This window comes from Podarcis muralis, chromosome 13 (assembly GCF_964188315.1).
Source record: "Podarcis muralis chromosome 13, rPodMur119.hap1.1, whole genome shotgun sequence".
NCBI lineage: Eukaryota > Metazoa > Chordata > Lepidosauria > Squamata > Lacertidae > Podarcis > Podarcis muralis.
Window position 1 is genome coordinate 32,905,744 of NC_135667.1, and position 14,846 is coordinate 32,920,589.

At 47.2% G+C, this 14,846-nt stretch overlaps 1 protein-coding gene across 4 annotated transcripts in view; it reads right to left on the bottom strand.

The window, feature by feature from the left end:
* Positions 1-14,846, bottom strand: part of OSBPL7 (oxysterol binding protein like 7) — a 33,100-nt gene that overhangs the window by 16,255 nt on the left and 1,999 nt on the right. For all 4 annotated transcript variants that reach the window (XR_003703391.2, XM_028702359.2, XM_028702361.2 and 1 more), the window contains exons 2-10: positions 7,244-7,460; positions 6,412-6,534; positions 5,929-5,982; positions 5,653-5,766; positions 4,276-4,407; positions 3,071-3,197; positions 1,911-2,014; positions 1,079-1,171; positions 389-518 (exon numbers count right to left, since the gene is read on the bottom strand). Coding sequence is in view for 3 of the 4 variants with exons in the window: in XM_028702359.2 (XP_028558192.2) it covers positions 389-518; positions 1,079-1,171; positions 1,911-2,014; positions 3,071-3,197; positions 4,276-4,407; positions 5,653-5,766; positions 5,929-5,982; positions 6,412-6,534; positions 7,244-7,342 (976 nt within the window). In the remaining variant the exon portion in view is untranslated. The remainder of the gene's footprint in view (positions 1-388; positions 519-1,078; positions 1,172-1,910; positions 2,015-3,070; positions 3,198-4,275; positions 4,408-5,652; positions 5,767-5,928; positions 5,983-6,411; positions 6,535-7,243; positions 7,461-14,846) is intronic.

Here is a 14,846-nt window from a genome sequence, read left to right on the forward strand (position 1 = left end):
AAAATGCAGCTTCATTTTAAAAGTAGCCCATAGATACACTCCCCTTGTTCTGCAGAAGCTGAACTAGTTATGTAAAACAAGAACATTTCTGCAATTTATGCAGGACACAAAATCCAGCTTTCCTTTGTACAGAATCTGGGTTGCTTCAGTCACAACATTGTGATTTATCGCGGCAAAGAATAGGTTGTGGAAATGGGGGGAATTAACCCCCCCCAAAAGTAACAAGCCCATAAAACAATCTTTCCTTCCAATCTCTCTCATGCTCCTGCTCTCTGTCGACCTTCGACATCCCTCTCCACCCACAACAAAAATAACAAATAAAGGTAAAGTAGGACTGTCATTCCTGAGCGTTGCGAACAACAATAGCCAACACCTGCCACAAGCTGACCTTTCTGAGCTAAAATCCAGAAACTTCTCTGCAGCTGGCTGTATTCCGGAGGGACGCTAAAGATGGCTTGGTTCTGACAGGATTCCAAATATCTCGAAAGGTTGGGCACAGAGCCATGCAGGCGTCCCACCTGCAGGCGACAAAACACTTCTGGTTTAGACACCCAAGTAGAGCATTTCCCCCATCACACCCTCTCCCCTTCCATATTACTTAAAAGCAGTGCTTTTTTCCCCTGCGGGGATGCAGGGGTACGCATACCCCAAACGTTTTGTAAATCTTTGTACTTTTGTCCATTTACTGTATTTATTTCCCCCGATTTGAACTATAAAATGGTGATTTTCTTGAGTCAAAATGAGAGCACCCCTAAACATTTTTTTAAAAAAAGCACTGCTTAAAAGGCCTTTCTCCTCTGTCCCAGGAAAGGATTGCTCTCTCAATAACAGCAAGATAATGCAAAATGCCACCCTCCACTTTCTAAGCTAGACACACATCCTCTCACACACCCCATATCACAGTGATGGCCAAACTTGGCCCTCCAGCTGTTTTTAGGACTACAACTCCCATCATCCCTAGCTAACAGGGTCAGTGGGTCAGGGATGATGGGAATTGTAGTCCCAAAACAGCTGGAGGGCCAAGTTCGGCCATCACTGCCATGTCAGAACAGACACCCCCAGTCCCAAGCCAGCTCACCCTGCCTATCGTGTCGTCTTTTGCAAAACTTTGAGTGCACCAGATGCGAGTGGATCTCTTCCCTTTCCTGGGTCTCTCCGTGCCCGCTGAGGTCTGTAAAAAAATCAAGAAAGAGTCTCCTGCCACAGCTACCATCGAAAGTTTATTCAGAGTCAGAGAACTCAAAGCAGGAATTCCTCAATTTGTAACAGTGGGTATATAACCATGCAAATCCGTTCTAAGCCCATGGTTGGTACATTACTGGAATGGCAAGAAAGCAACTCCATAGCCAGTGGCAACTGTACTGTAGGGGGTTGGGCTAGATAACCTTTGGGATCCCTTACAAATCTTCTATTATTATTATTATTATTATTATTATTATTATTATTATTATTATTATTCTGCCCTATACCCGGAGGACTCAGGGCAGTTCACAGCACAAAATCAAAATATAAAACCACAAAATAAATAATCAAAACGAAAACAACAACCTAACAACCCAAATAACAGAATCTACAATTCTATTATTCCACGGGACGGCTTACAATATAAAAACACAAAAATGCATAATATGGTAACAAACAAAAGCAATTAAAAAACGCACACAGTTTAAAAGGCCACAGATTGTTTAAATAGCCGAAGGCCTGGGAAAAGTGGAATGTTTTTGCCTGGCGCCTAAAGATATGTAAGGAAGGCGCCAGGAGAGCTTCCCTGAGGAGAGCATCCCACAAGTGGGGAGCCACTGCAGAAAAGGCCCGTTCTCATGCGGCCACCCTCTGGACCTCTCGTGGAGGAGGCACACAAAAAGGGGCCTCAGGTGAGGATGATCTGTTGCCATCGCCGCTCTACACACCTGACTATTGGAGATGAGGGGAGCAGATGGAATGCGGTGCAGGGTTTCCAAACTCTGCAACATCCGGTTGAGCTCTTGAAGTTTTCCCTGGCATTCGGAGAGTTCTGAGGAAAAAAGAAACCAAACGTTACGCGTGTGAAAATTTTGCACTCGGAAAGAGCACGCATGGGCGATGTCTGCAGATTTAACATGGCAGAAACAGGCCAGGAAGTCAGGAGGTGGGACTTCCTGTCTGTTGAGTACATCGGCTCTTTGGTCGGTCAGCATTTGGAAGAGAACGCGTACTATAGCATGGCAGCACTGTAGAGCAGGGGTCGGCAAACTACGGTCCGTGGGCCGGATCCGACCGATTTGCCCTCAGGATCCGGCCTGCTGACGGTCCGTGGATCGTGTGGATTCTGTCCGTTAATTTTTTTTCTGCACCGCCATTTTTTGGGGGTGCCATTTCCCCTCTCCCTCTCACACACCGCGGCGCCTCCTCCCTCCCTCCTCCTGGCTTTCCCCCGCCCTGCGTAGAGGACGAAGGGGGCTGGGATGAGCTGACTGAGCGCCATTTTAGGCAGCGCCTCTCCGGAGCCAGCCCACCCTTGCGCCGGCAGCACCATAGGTAGGCAGGGGGAGGGGAGGGGCTGGGGGGAGAGAGAAGCCCCCTCCGCCGTGTGTGTGTGTGTGTGTGTGTGTGTGTGTGTGCATGCAGTCCGGCGCACCACAAGGTCTGGGGGACGGTGAACTAGCCCCCTCCCAAAAAAGTTTGCTGACCCCTGCTGTAGAGGCATGGGGCGGATGGCTTGCACTTCAAGCATAGTTCGGAAGCCAAATTCCCACAAAGAACTACAGCATGCACAGCCTCTCTGACCCACAGGCTGCCCCTTAATTCTCAAGGCTGGACACTGGTTCCCGCCCCCCTCCAACTCCTTAGCCCACTTCTGATCTGCTGACCCTCCCCAGGGAAAAGCCTTCTTACTGGAAAGGTGCTAGAAGGAGAGAGAGATCAATGGAATAGGAAAGGGTTCCCCAGCAACAGCAAATGCAGACATCAAGAAGCTTGACGGTGCTTCAGAAAGAGTGCTGGATTAGAAGAGCGGAGAGGAGGGAGCTGGGAATGGTGGAAGGCGGAAGGGCATTTGTTTGAGGCAAGCAGTAAGAAGATCCCATCTCACCTGCTGAGCACCTGTCCAGGCCTTTGCTGTCGCTCAGCCAAGAATTCACCTTGTCTCGGGGGCCGGCCAGGGAAGACAAGGCAGGGGCACTCTCGGACATCAGAATGCGGTGCCGTGAGCTGCAGGCCTGCAGGAAGGAGGCAAGAAGATGTGGGCCGAACGGAAGCTAAGAGCAAAGGATTGTGGGAGGCGTGTCCACTTTGCAGGCCACAGCTGGGAGCTTTTAGCCTCTGGTTCACCAGGAAGCTCTCCCTGGGACCCGGGCACAAAGCTGAACAGCAGAGGCAAAGTCATTTTAGGATTTCAACAACCCTTTTCTCTATAAATCACTAGGTGAAACCAGCTAAGTGCCAATATACTTTAAACTCTTTTACAAAGCCACATAAAGTGGTGTTGGAGAACTCGCAGCTCTTTAGTATACTGGTCATCCTAGGGGTAGGGAACCTATAACCTTTGAGATGTTATTGGACTCTCAACTCCCATAAACCTCAACCAGCATGGCTAGCTAGGATTGGAAGCTGGAGATGTACAACAACATCTGGAGATGTACAAATTCAGTTATACATGCAGCCAACACAACTTATTTGCTAGATGTACTTAAGATTTCCAAGAGGAACCACCAAAGCTTAACTTTGGCCTATAAAGCAAATCTTTCCTGCCAGAGCTATGTAAGGGCCCCTCCAGACTGGTTTGGGTTTTTTTTTTGGCAGTCTGTTCAGCAATATGCCACTGATGCAAAAACAGTGCATCCTTCCAGAATGATACAGCGTTATTGCCCTCCAGTGGGCAGCTCTTGCACTGTAGCACAACCAAAGTGGCACAAAAAAGGACTCCTGTAACATTCTTTTCATTTGAAAAAAGACAGGATTTCAGCAGGAAGTTATAAGATGTGCACCGATTGGAAATGAAGTGATGCGTTTGCCCCAAAACTGTTGCAGTTACAAACAGCACTGAAAGCAGGATCTACGTGTAACCCCGCTGATACCATCGTGTGCACAAACCATCATGAATGTGTAATAAAGAAGGCATCTGGAGTCCGGGCCCCAAGTCTCTTCTTCCTGCATATGACTAAGGGGAAAGAACCAAGGAGGGACACTGGAGTCCTCTGTCCATTCACCCCAACATCATTCCATGCGCATGTCCCTTCCCATACATCTTGCGCAACACAAAAAAGTTCTTTCCCCCCACCCTTCCCACCAACTCACCTGTGTAGGATGCGAGGCTCTTCCACCATGGCTACTTGTCAGGTACTGCCTTTGGGAGGCATCCAACTTCTGCACTTGGCGGTGTGAGCAGAGCTTGGCCACCCAGTTATTGAAGAGTTCCTGGGATTTAATCTAGAAGGAAGGAACCGTTAGGAGCACAAAGGTGGGCAGGGGAATTAAGATACCTATCCAAGTAGAGGTTTACACTGATGTCTGAAATCTGAACCCAAGAGCCGATAGGGTCCTGAGCACAGCTGATCCTCAACCTAAACCGTGGAGATTTGCAGCCATCGGATTCAAAATATCTCAGTTTTCATTACTGAGGAGAGCAAGATGCTTGTTCTCCTGCAAATTAAAGCTGCCTAGATTTCTTTTCAGATCTTTTTATTAGGTTTTTAAATACATAACAATTTTTCAACATAACGAAGAATTATGTAGTGTAATAATTAAAGCTTCCCCCCTTTTTTTCTTTTTAAAGGCAAATGCAGATAAAGACCTTGTCGGCATTGTCCCATCCAGACCACAGAATCCACAAAACAATCCGGTTCACAGTCAAAGCATTGTGAAAGTCCGCAGGCGAGGGCTCCAAGCTTGTAGCAAACCGATCTCATGACACCACTGATATATACCATGTTCAGCTTCCTGCATGTTTTAGGAACTGCCGGGAAAACGTGCGCTGAAAGCTAATTGCCATGAATGGCAAAGGATGTCCACCTAGCCTGGTTTGCCATAGCTGGGGAGAAACCTTTCCCCACACTCTACATGCCCACAGAATCCTCCTGGTTATGGGCCCTGGTGTTCATGCATTAGCTGGGATTTGAACCCAGAGCAACAACGCAAGCCAAACAAATAGGACAAGCCACCTCTTTTTTACATGATACCCTGACCCAGAGAACTACAAAGCCACACCTTGGTTTCCAAACGTTTTGGAAGTCAAACAGACTTCCGGAATAGATTCCATTCGACTTCCAAGGTACCAGTGTAAACATTACTGTGTCGTGTACTGTTATCTTGTTTCCCAGTAAACCTTTGTTCATCCAGAACAGGAGGCAAGCAAACTGAAACTTCCTTTTAGGTGTCATTTGCCAGATCAGGACTTTCAGCTTTCCCATCCTCAGGCTAATGCTCCCATTTCCCAGACTGGGGAAATTGAGGCCCAACAACCTCCTCAAGGCTAAATGATGGGTTGGCATTTGACCTTTCCTATTCACTCACCCAGTCTTCCTTTTCCAGTTTTCCATCTGATTTCTCTTCAGACCGTATAAATATTTTGCCTTTTTTCCATTTCAGTTCCTTATGCTATTCTGTCCCATCTTGTCCTGTTACCACAACCACAACCCCGCAACCTGCATGAGGTTCCTCTTTTGCATGCCTTACCTTGAGATGATATATGTTCTCTTCTGTGTCCAGATCTACGCGCTGCGCCTTCTTGTTGACCGACATGACAGACAGGCGGACGTCAACAGAGCCGTGAAGCTTCCCCTTCAAGACCTGGGAGGGAGGGTGAAATGGTGAAATGAATACTGACCCAGCCCTTTGACCTCTGCCCTACGAATCTCATTGATCTCTGACGTCCCCCTTTGGCCACTTCTGCTCTTAGATTCCCCACCTCATTGAAACCCAGGCACCCCAGGCTCCCTACCCTGTACTCACATCTTGGCGTGTGGTGGCATATTTCAAAATCCCATCTTCCAAAACAAAATAGCGCTTTGAGAAAGAGAGAAGGGGAGAAAGAAAAGGAAGAAGTCACAAATATCCGTGTGGTCAAAAAACCACCTGAGGCACAACAAAAATATCCACCCTTTTCACATATATACCCTTTCCCCCAGTCTAGAGAACCGTGAGAGAAACAGGAGATTGAGCAGAAGATGTGGCCTACATAGGAATGAATCTTACGGGGTTTGTGTGATTTATTGTGAATGTGGGATGAGTTAGTTTGACACATTGGTTTTCCTACAGCACCGGAAGCTGTGAGGGATCCACTCTGGTCCCGGGTTGATTGAACCTACGTTCCAAAGGCCTGGAAGGGACCACAGTTTAGAACCACAGGAAGTCTGGAATCGCACTAGAACAGGAGTACCAACCACACCCACAACCAGCAATTCCCAACACACACGGGGCCCTCAAATCTCTCACCTTGTGCCAGCCCTTCAGGGGCCATTTTCGCTTCTTCAACAGGTAGCCCTCCTGCCTCTCTGGCTCCTGAATGACCCCGCTCTGGATCCGCAACTCATCCACCACCTCCCAGCTTTCGGAACCCTAGATTTTTTTTAAAAAAAAAACATTAGAAAGAAGGGATGGGGTGTTCTCCCAGAGGGAAAACTGGTTGGAGTTTTGCACTGCAGTCCAAAGGCTCGATTAAAGGACATAAAGGTAAAGGTAAAGGTACCCCTGCCCGTACGGGCCAGTCTTGACAGACTCTAGGGTTGTGCGCCCATCTCACTCAAGAGGCTGGGAGCCAGCGCTGTCCGCAGACACTTCCAGGTCACGTGGCCAGCGTGACAAGCTGCATCTGGCGAGCCAGCGCAGCACACGGAACGCTGTTTACCTTCCCGCTGGTAAGCGGTCCCTATTTATCTACTTGCACCCGGGGGTGCTTTCGAACCGCTAGGTTGGCAGGCGCTGGGACCGAACGACGGGAGCGCACCCCGCCGCGGGGATTCGAACCGCCGACCATGCGATCGGCAAGTCCTAGGCGCTGAGGATTTACCCACAGCGCCACCCGCATCCCTGCATTAAAGGACATACCCATTGTTTAACCTTTAGACCACACCCACTGACCTGAAAGCCCCTCCCACCAACCTCTGGGATGTGTGTAGATTGTTTACGCAGTTCCTCCAGGATTGGCTGGCAGCTCCCACCAGCCCAGCCAGTATGGCCAATGGACAGGGATGATGGGTGTTGGGAGATCAACAAAATCTGGAGGGTCTCAGGCTACCCGCTCTTGGTCAGAGGGGAGACATCTCACCTGCCGAGCAATGCTGTGCTTGGAAGACACAGTGCTGTTGGAGCGAGAGGGGGGCGGAGCCCTCTTGGGAGAAGATGGGTCCTTCTCATGGCTACCCATTCCTGTGCAGTCCGTCTCTTTGGACAATGCCCTCTCTGGATGCCAAGGAAGGGTCAGAGATGCCGCTGTCGGTCAGAATCTTGCCCTCCTTTCCTGAGCATCACATTCAGAAGGGCAGCTGAGAAGAGAGACCAAAAAACAAGACTCAACGTCCTTATTACAGTTCAGCACAAGGAAAAGCAGAGAGAAGTAGGGATTTCCACAGAGGAACGCTTTAAAAAAGCGAGGAAGACCAACAAAACAACCATCATCTTGGATGAAAAGAAGACAACGAATGATTACATTTGACCAAACAACTGCTCGTTCTTTCGTCTTGGGAAATAAAACATGAGTTTGGATGTTCTTTCATTTCTGTATTTCTATATTTGATTGGCTGCAAAATGTGAGCTTTCTCCCCTTCATTTCATTTCACTTTTAATTTGTATACTGCCTTTCTCTATTACTATACACACGGTGGTTTGAAGCAACAAAATATACAACAAAGAACCTTGTAATACAAAAAGTCATAATAAAGCATAGCTTTAAAATGAAATGACTTATATCAAATAAAGTAAGGTAAAGGTAAAGGGACCCCTGACCATTAGGTCCAGTCGTGACTGACTGTGGGGTTGTGGCGCTCATTTCGCTTTATTGGCCGAGGGAGCCGGTGTACAGCTTCTGGGTCATGTGGCCAGCATGACCAAGCTGCTTCTGGCGAACCAGAGCAGCGCACGGAAACGCCATTACCTTCCTGCCGGAGCGGTACCAATTTATCTACTTGCACTTTGACGTGCTTTCGAACTGCTAGGTTGGCAGGAGCAGGGACTGAGCAACGGGAGCTCACTCCGTCGCGGGGATTCGAACTGGCGACCTTCTGATCAGCAAGTCCTAGGCTCTGTGGTTTAACCCACAGCGCCACCCGCATCCCATCAAATAAAGTAATATTCAATAATCTATTAGAATAGGACGCAATAAAATTCTCAAAACATCAGCAAGCACTAATTAAACAGAAATTCCGTCTTCCTCCTCCCCCAGTTGCAGGATTTAGCAAACAAACCCTAGACCAAGACACACTCAGGAAAGGAGAAGGACGGAGGGGAGAAATATATTTTAAAGGAGAGAGGTTATAATCCATTGCTGGGACTGATTTCCTACAGTCCTCCCATTAGCTGGATGCCTGGATGACACCTCCTGTCCATGATGAGCCTGGCTTCCAGAACGTCATCTCTGCAGCTAACCCTTTTATCAATCTCACCTGCTTGTTCCACAAGACTCTTCGAGCGGCTGCAGCTGCTGCTTTGGATAAACTGCTCACCTACACCTATTTTCCATCTCTCCTCCCTTGGCAAACAGGTTCTCCCTTTGCAGCCTGCTCCTAGGCAAGTCCAACTAGATTCAAGCCCCACCGAATTCAATGGGAAACACTTGCAAGAAAAAGAAATGTGTGCCTTACATCGCTCGCTCGGACCAAGTTCTGTGTCAAAGTACTCCTGCGGCCCACTTGTTCTGAGGCATTGGACCCTCCTTGGTTTAGAGGATACTTAAAGCACAGGCTTCCCTCAAAGAATCCTGGGAGCACCCTTAAAAAGCTAAAGCTCCCAGGATTATTTGCGGGAAGCCATATGTGGTGTGAATGTGACCAGGGCCGGCCAATGGGGAGCTCTATGGGGAGCCTAAATGTGTATATCTGGGTAGCTGGTTACACGCTGAACAGCAAATCCGTGCCTACAAAAATCAGAGTTTATACACCGATTGTGTTTGCTGGACTGAGATAAGCTGCAAGGGGAAAGTGCCGGGAAACTCACAGTTCAAAACTTACCACTGCTGTGAACTTGACTCATTAAATGGGCTTAATAAACAACTATCTGACTTTTAGAAGACTTCTGAAGGCAGTTCTGTTTAGGGAAGCCTTTAATGTTTGGTGTTTTATCGTGTTTTTAATATTCTGTCGAAAACCGCCCAGAGTGGCTGGGGAAACCCAGCCAGATGGGTGAGATATAAATAATAAATTTATTATTATTATTATTATTATTATTATTATTATTATTATTAGTTTCAATCTCCCCTCCACATCCCACCTTGTTTAACAAATCCTGACCTGCATATATTCATTGCATTTTGCTGTTTCATAATTTGCCAGACTGAGCTCCTTGGGGAGGAAGGTCAGGATAGAAATTTAATAAGCAAATAAATAACCAAATAAAACGAGGTGTTAGGGAAGAAGTTCCTTCCCCTTCCAACCCCCCACCCAAAATTATCCTCCCTTGTAGCTGGTCATATTCCTCCCCCCACCCCCCCAGTCTGCAGCCACATAAACGCAGTTGTCATTCACCCATTTCTCATTCTCCTTCTGTCACTATATATACTGTTCCTCGCCCCAAACCTCCAAATTTAGCAACTACTGAAAAAAACTAAAAAACGCCCCACTCTCAGCAACAATCTGGATCTGAACATGCTGAACAGAATCAATGCAAAACAAAGCCCGTTTGCAAACATGTTGCATTGATTTGCGTAATTGTGTTTGCATGAAGAAAAGAGAGTCTCTCGCTTAGCACAAAATCTGAGGTTTCCTGAGAGCGGCTCCTCACAACACTACCTGAAGAGGACTAAAGGGCCCCCCGATTTACATAATATTTGCATATGCTAATTGCATGCACAGGCACAGGTATAGAATTAAATCTATCCCAAGGTAGTGGAGAAAGCTGACAAGGTGTTCTGTGTGCTGTTCAGGTTCTAACCCAGGGATGGAAAATGTTCTTTGGTCTGAGAGCCACACCCCTCATGGGCAATCTCCTAAAGGCCACATGCCTGCGGTTGGGTGAGGACAGGAGAGCAAATGTAAACGGAACAAGAGATTTAATTTCTACCTTTCTGGGAACTGGATGCATTCGAGACATGCAAAAGTCAGAGGTTGCTACGCACCTCCATCCAATCTCTCCATCCTCCATTCAAACATGCCAGAGGCACCTTCACAATTCGTGAACCCATTCCAGCCAGGCAAAAGGAGAATGGAAGGCTGGGGAGGGGCGTGGCCTAGGCAGAATCCCAAGGGCCAGGTGAAGAGGCCTGAAGGGCCAAATTAAAGGTAAAGGTAAAGGGACCCCTGACCATTAGGTCCAGTTGTGACCGACTCTGGGGTTGCGGCGCTCATCTCACTTTATTGGCCAAGGGAGCCGGCGTACAGCTTCCGGGTCATGTGGCCAGCATGACTAAGCCGCTTCTGGCGAACCAGAGCAGAGCACAGAAACACCGTTTACCTTCCCGCCGGAGCGGTACCTATTTATCTACTTGCACTTGACGTGCTTTCGAACTGCTAGGTTACAGGAGCAGGGACCGAGCAACGGGAGCTCACCCCGTCACGGGGATTCGAACCGCCGACCTTCTGATTGGCAAGTCCTAGGCTCTGTGGTTTAATACACAGCGCCACACACAGACACACAGAACCTGGGGTTTCCCACCCCTGATGGAAAGGACCCTGGGCTCTGAATTCTTACATTCTCTCTCTGTATACCTGACAGCCCTCTGAATTATTATTATTATTTATTATACTGTATTTGTTATTCGCTTTATCTTGCTCAATGCAGCCCAAAGCGAATGACAACCAATCAAACAAAAATCAGAAAAACCCACATAGATACATGAAAACCAAGTGGCAAGGGAAAATACATTAAAAACATCCCTACTTCTAAAAGGCCACAGATAGTGAAGGCCAAAAGGCCTGGTTAGAAAGGCAAGTTTTTGCCCGGCGACTAAAGATATGTAACGATGGTGCCAGGAAAGTCTCCCCGGGAAGAGCATTCCAGAATCGGGGAGCCACCCAAGAAAAGGCCCAGTCTCGAATGTTTGTAATTCTTTCATGTTTGTAATTCTTTTTCGGTTTTAGAATAAAGTTTTAAAAAGAAAAGAAAGAAAAGGCCCAGTCTCGTGTTGCCACCCTCCAGAAATCTCACAGGGGGGTGGGTCGGAAATGAAGAAGGGCCTCAGATGATGATCACAGAGTCTGAGGCGCTCCTTGAAGCATTGCGATCCTGAGCTATTTAAGGGTTTTATAGGTCAAAACCAGCAGAAACAAATTGGCATCCCATGCAGTCAGGCCAGGATTGGTGTTATATGCTCAAACCGTCTTGCCCCGGTGAGAAACTTGGCTGCTGAATTCTGAACCAGCCGAAGTTTCCGAACAGTCTTCAGAGGCAGACCCAGGTATAACACATTGCAGTAATCTAACCTAGAGGTTACCAGAGCATAGACGACAGAGGTTAGGCTATCCCTGTTCAGATAAGAGACACAGCTGGGCCACTAGCTGGTGCTGAGGGAAGGCAGGACCCCTGGCCCCTTTTACTACATCATAGCTATGACGGAGCAGCCAGAAAGAGTGCAGCAAATTCACCCAGGAAAGTGAATTCATAGCTTAGAAAGCCCTGACACAGGCCTCCACATTATGGATTTTGTTTCCTTCTCCACTGGTTTCTAGCTGAAGCTCACTCTGTTGAAGTGAAGGGGAACAACTCAGGAGAACAGTAGTGGCTCTTCCCACTCATTTCGACTTGCTCATTTCAGACTGGAACAGGAGACCTCCCCACTGGATTGAGCCCATGTTTTCATTCTCATATATATATATTATATATATGACATGACTCAGGTTTTTGGAACCTGCGCGAACAACAACCAGAACGGCTACATAAAGAGTGCCAAGGACCTGCATTGGGGAAGCCCTATTCAGGGGACAGCCGCTTTTAAAGGCTTCCAAGCGGCCTGCCATCTGTCAGTTCCAACCACTCACATCGCATCACCTGCCTTGGGTGTTAAAAATAGGTTTCGGCTTAATAAACAGCAGCTTCTTGTTACAGGCCGGCATATTAAAAAAGGTGTGTGGAGTTGCAACTGGATATAGCAGGGTGACATGCCGCGGACGGGGAGAACGTAAGGAAGGTCTTATAAGACCCGCGCAAAGACCATTTATTTATTTGTTTCTTCCCAAAAGCTCAAAGTGGATTACCTCCCTACATTTTATCTACACAACCTCCCTGTGATGTAGGGTTAGGGTAAAGTAGCTATGCCCTGTTTGTTCATATAAACCGATGAACCCTGCTTCCTGACTCTGGGGCTTTCGTTTATTTTGTTTGTTTAGGCTCTAGGGTGACAAATTTGGCCTTTCAAGGCTGTAATCCTAACCCTACTTTCCTGAGAGTAAGCCCCATTGGACACAAATGTAGAGCAGCCATGGTTAGGCTTGCGTTGCACATCTTTAAATAGTATTGTAGTCTCATGTTTCTTACTATGTTGTTCTCATCTTCTGATTTTCTGGACGTTGCCTTGGTGGTTTCCAGAAAGGAGGCATAAATGTATTATAAATAGGTATAGCCAGCAGCCACTGACAGATCTAACTCCCAGCAATAGGTCTGGTTCTTTAGAGCAGGGCACCTGTGTCAGTCATGAGCAGCACTTAAATGGCCCAGTTAGACAACATTACAGAGCTTTTAGCAAGCAGGTGACACCAAAATGAAACCAAGGGAGGAACTGAAAAAGCCAGGATATTAATAAAGGATAATGGGGTGGCAACACCTCTTATACTGAGGGCATTTGCAGCAGCTGCAACAATAGCTACAATTAAAATTCCATGGGTAATATTTTACATTTCTTAAATGCTGATTTGCACATGACTTAACTAAAACAAACATGAACTTTTTCCATAACTACATAAGTGGCTTCCCGAGGTTCCAAAGGAAGGCTGCGTAAACACGCTACACTTTTAAAGCATGTTCTTTCCCTCAAAGAATTCTGGGCACTGTCGTTTACCCCTCACAGGGTTACAAGTCCCAGCAACCCTACAACTACAATACCCAGAATTCTTTGAGGGGGGAAATGCACTTTGAATGTGCTTTAAGGGTATAGTGCAGGCATGTCCAACAGGTAGATCACTGGATCGCCCCAAAGAAACTGAACAACTTTGGCTCCCCCCCCAAAAGCCCTTAACCCAAAAAACCAGGGCCTTGCTTCCTAAAAAAAGCTCAAAAGTTCAACAACTTTGACCTGAACCCCAAAAAGGGGGTAGATCACTGCCAGTTTTTAACTCTGTGAGTAGATCGCAGTCTCTTGGGAGTTGGCCACCCCTGGTATAGTGCGTACACAGTCTAAGGCTGGAAGCCTAACCCCACTTACCTGTGAGTAAGCCTCACTGAATTCAATAGAACTTACTTCTGAGTAAGATTATGCTGTCAATCAGTGCCAGAGGTGGAGACGGAGGAAACACAGCAGGGTTACTTTTTGTTTTCAAGGCCTCAGCCGTTCATCAGCTTAGTTTCCTTCTCTAGACACCAAGGCTGACACCCCCTTTGACCCTAAAACAGCACAATGGAGCTGTAAACGGGAACCGGAAGTTTGGTGGTTACCCGCCCCCGATTTCTGATGGTACGCTGTAAACAATGCCCAATGACGTTTTTAGGCTGTAGCAACAAAAGCATAGTTCTCAGTTCTTGGGAAGTTAATAGAATTGCTGGACTTGGTAACTGGCAAGGCTCCATTTAGAATAATAGCACATTCAGTTCTGAGTACCACTGCTCAGGAGTGACATTGGCAACGCTGGAAAGGAGTCAAGAAAAGAGAAAGAGCTACGAAGAAGAGAAGGGGCCTAAATGAAGAAAGGCTGAAGGAACTGGGCGTACCAAGCTTAGAGTTCATTAAGAAGGGATGGTTTGTGTGTGTGTACACACATGCGCAGATAGGAGAGGGGGGACAGAATAGGGAGGGGAGCGGATATAGTGGAATGTCTTGTTTAGAAGGAATTGTTGGCTGGAGAGCTAGGGGCGGGGGCGGGAATACACAGTGACATTTTGTTGTAAGTCGCATCCATTTGGAAGAATTATCAAACTGTAAACTCCAGCAATAGAAGAGGGACCCAAGGAATCTCCTTCCAAAGGTTGGAGACGCATCCTGGAATATCTGAATACTCTAACTAGTACAGCAAGGAAATAAAAACTGGTTCACACATGTGCATGTGCATCACCTGATGACTGCAACATCAAGTGAAGACTGGTGTGCGGATGTGTGAATGCATCACCATGGATCTTACCCCACAGACAGAAATTTCAGATCATCCAACGATTGCCCAAATGCAATGCTTTTCCACGGAAATAATTCATATATTCAGGATCAGGTCCTTGAAAGCAGGCTCGCACAACAATTGATTGCTCTGTAATTCATTGCTGATGTTGAATGAGCCACTCCAGCACAAATAGTTGTGTCAGAGGCAATACAAAAATTCAGCCTCCGAAGGCCCATGCTGTGCCACATGCACACCAGATATTTAAAGCACTATGATGCTACTTTAAACAGCCGTGGCTTCCCCCCAATAATTCTGGGTGCTGAAAGTTGTTGGGAGACCCCTAGTCTCCCATAGCTACAATTCTCAGAGTTTCCTGGGGAAAGCGATTTGATAGTTAAGCCACTCCGAGAATTGTAGCTCTGTGAGTCTCAGCACCCTTAACGGACTACAGCTCCCAGAATTCTTTGTGGGAAGGCCATAGCT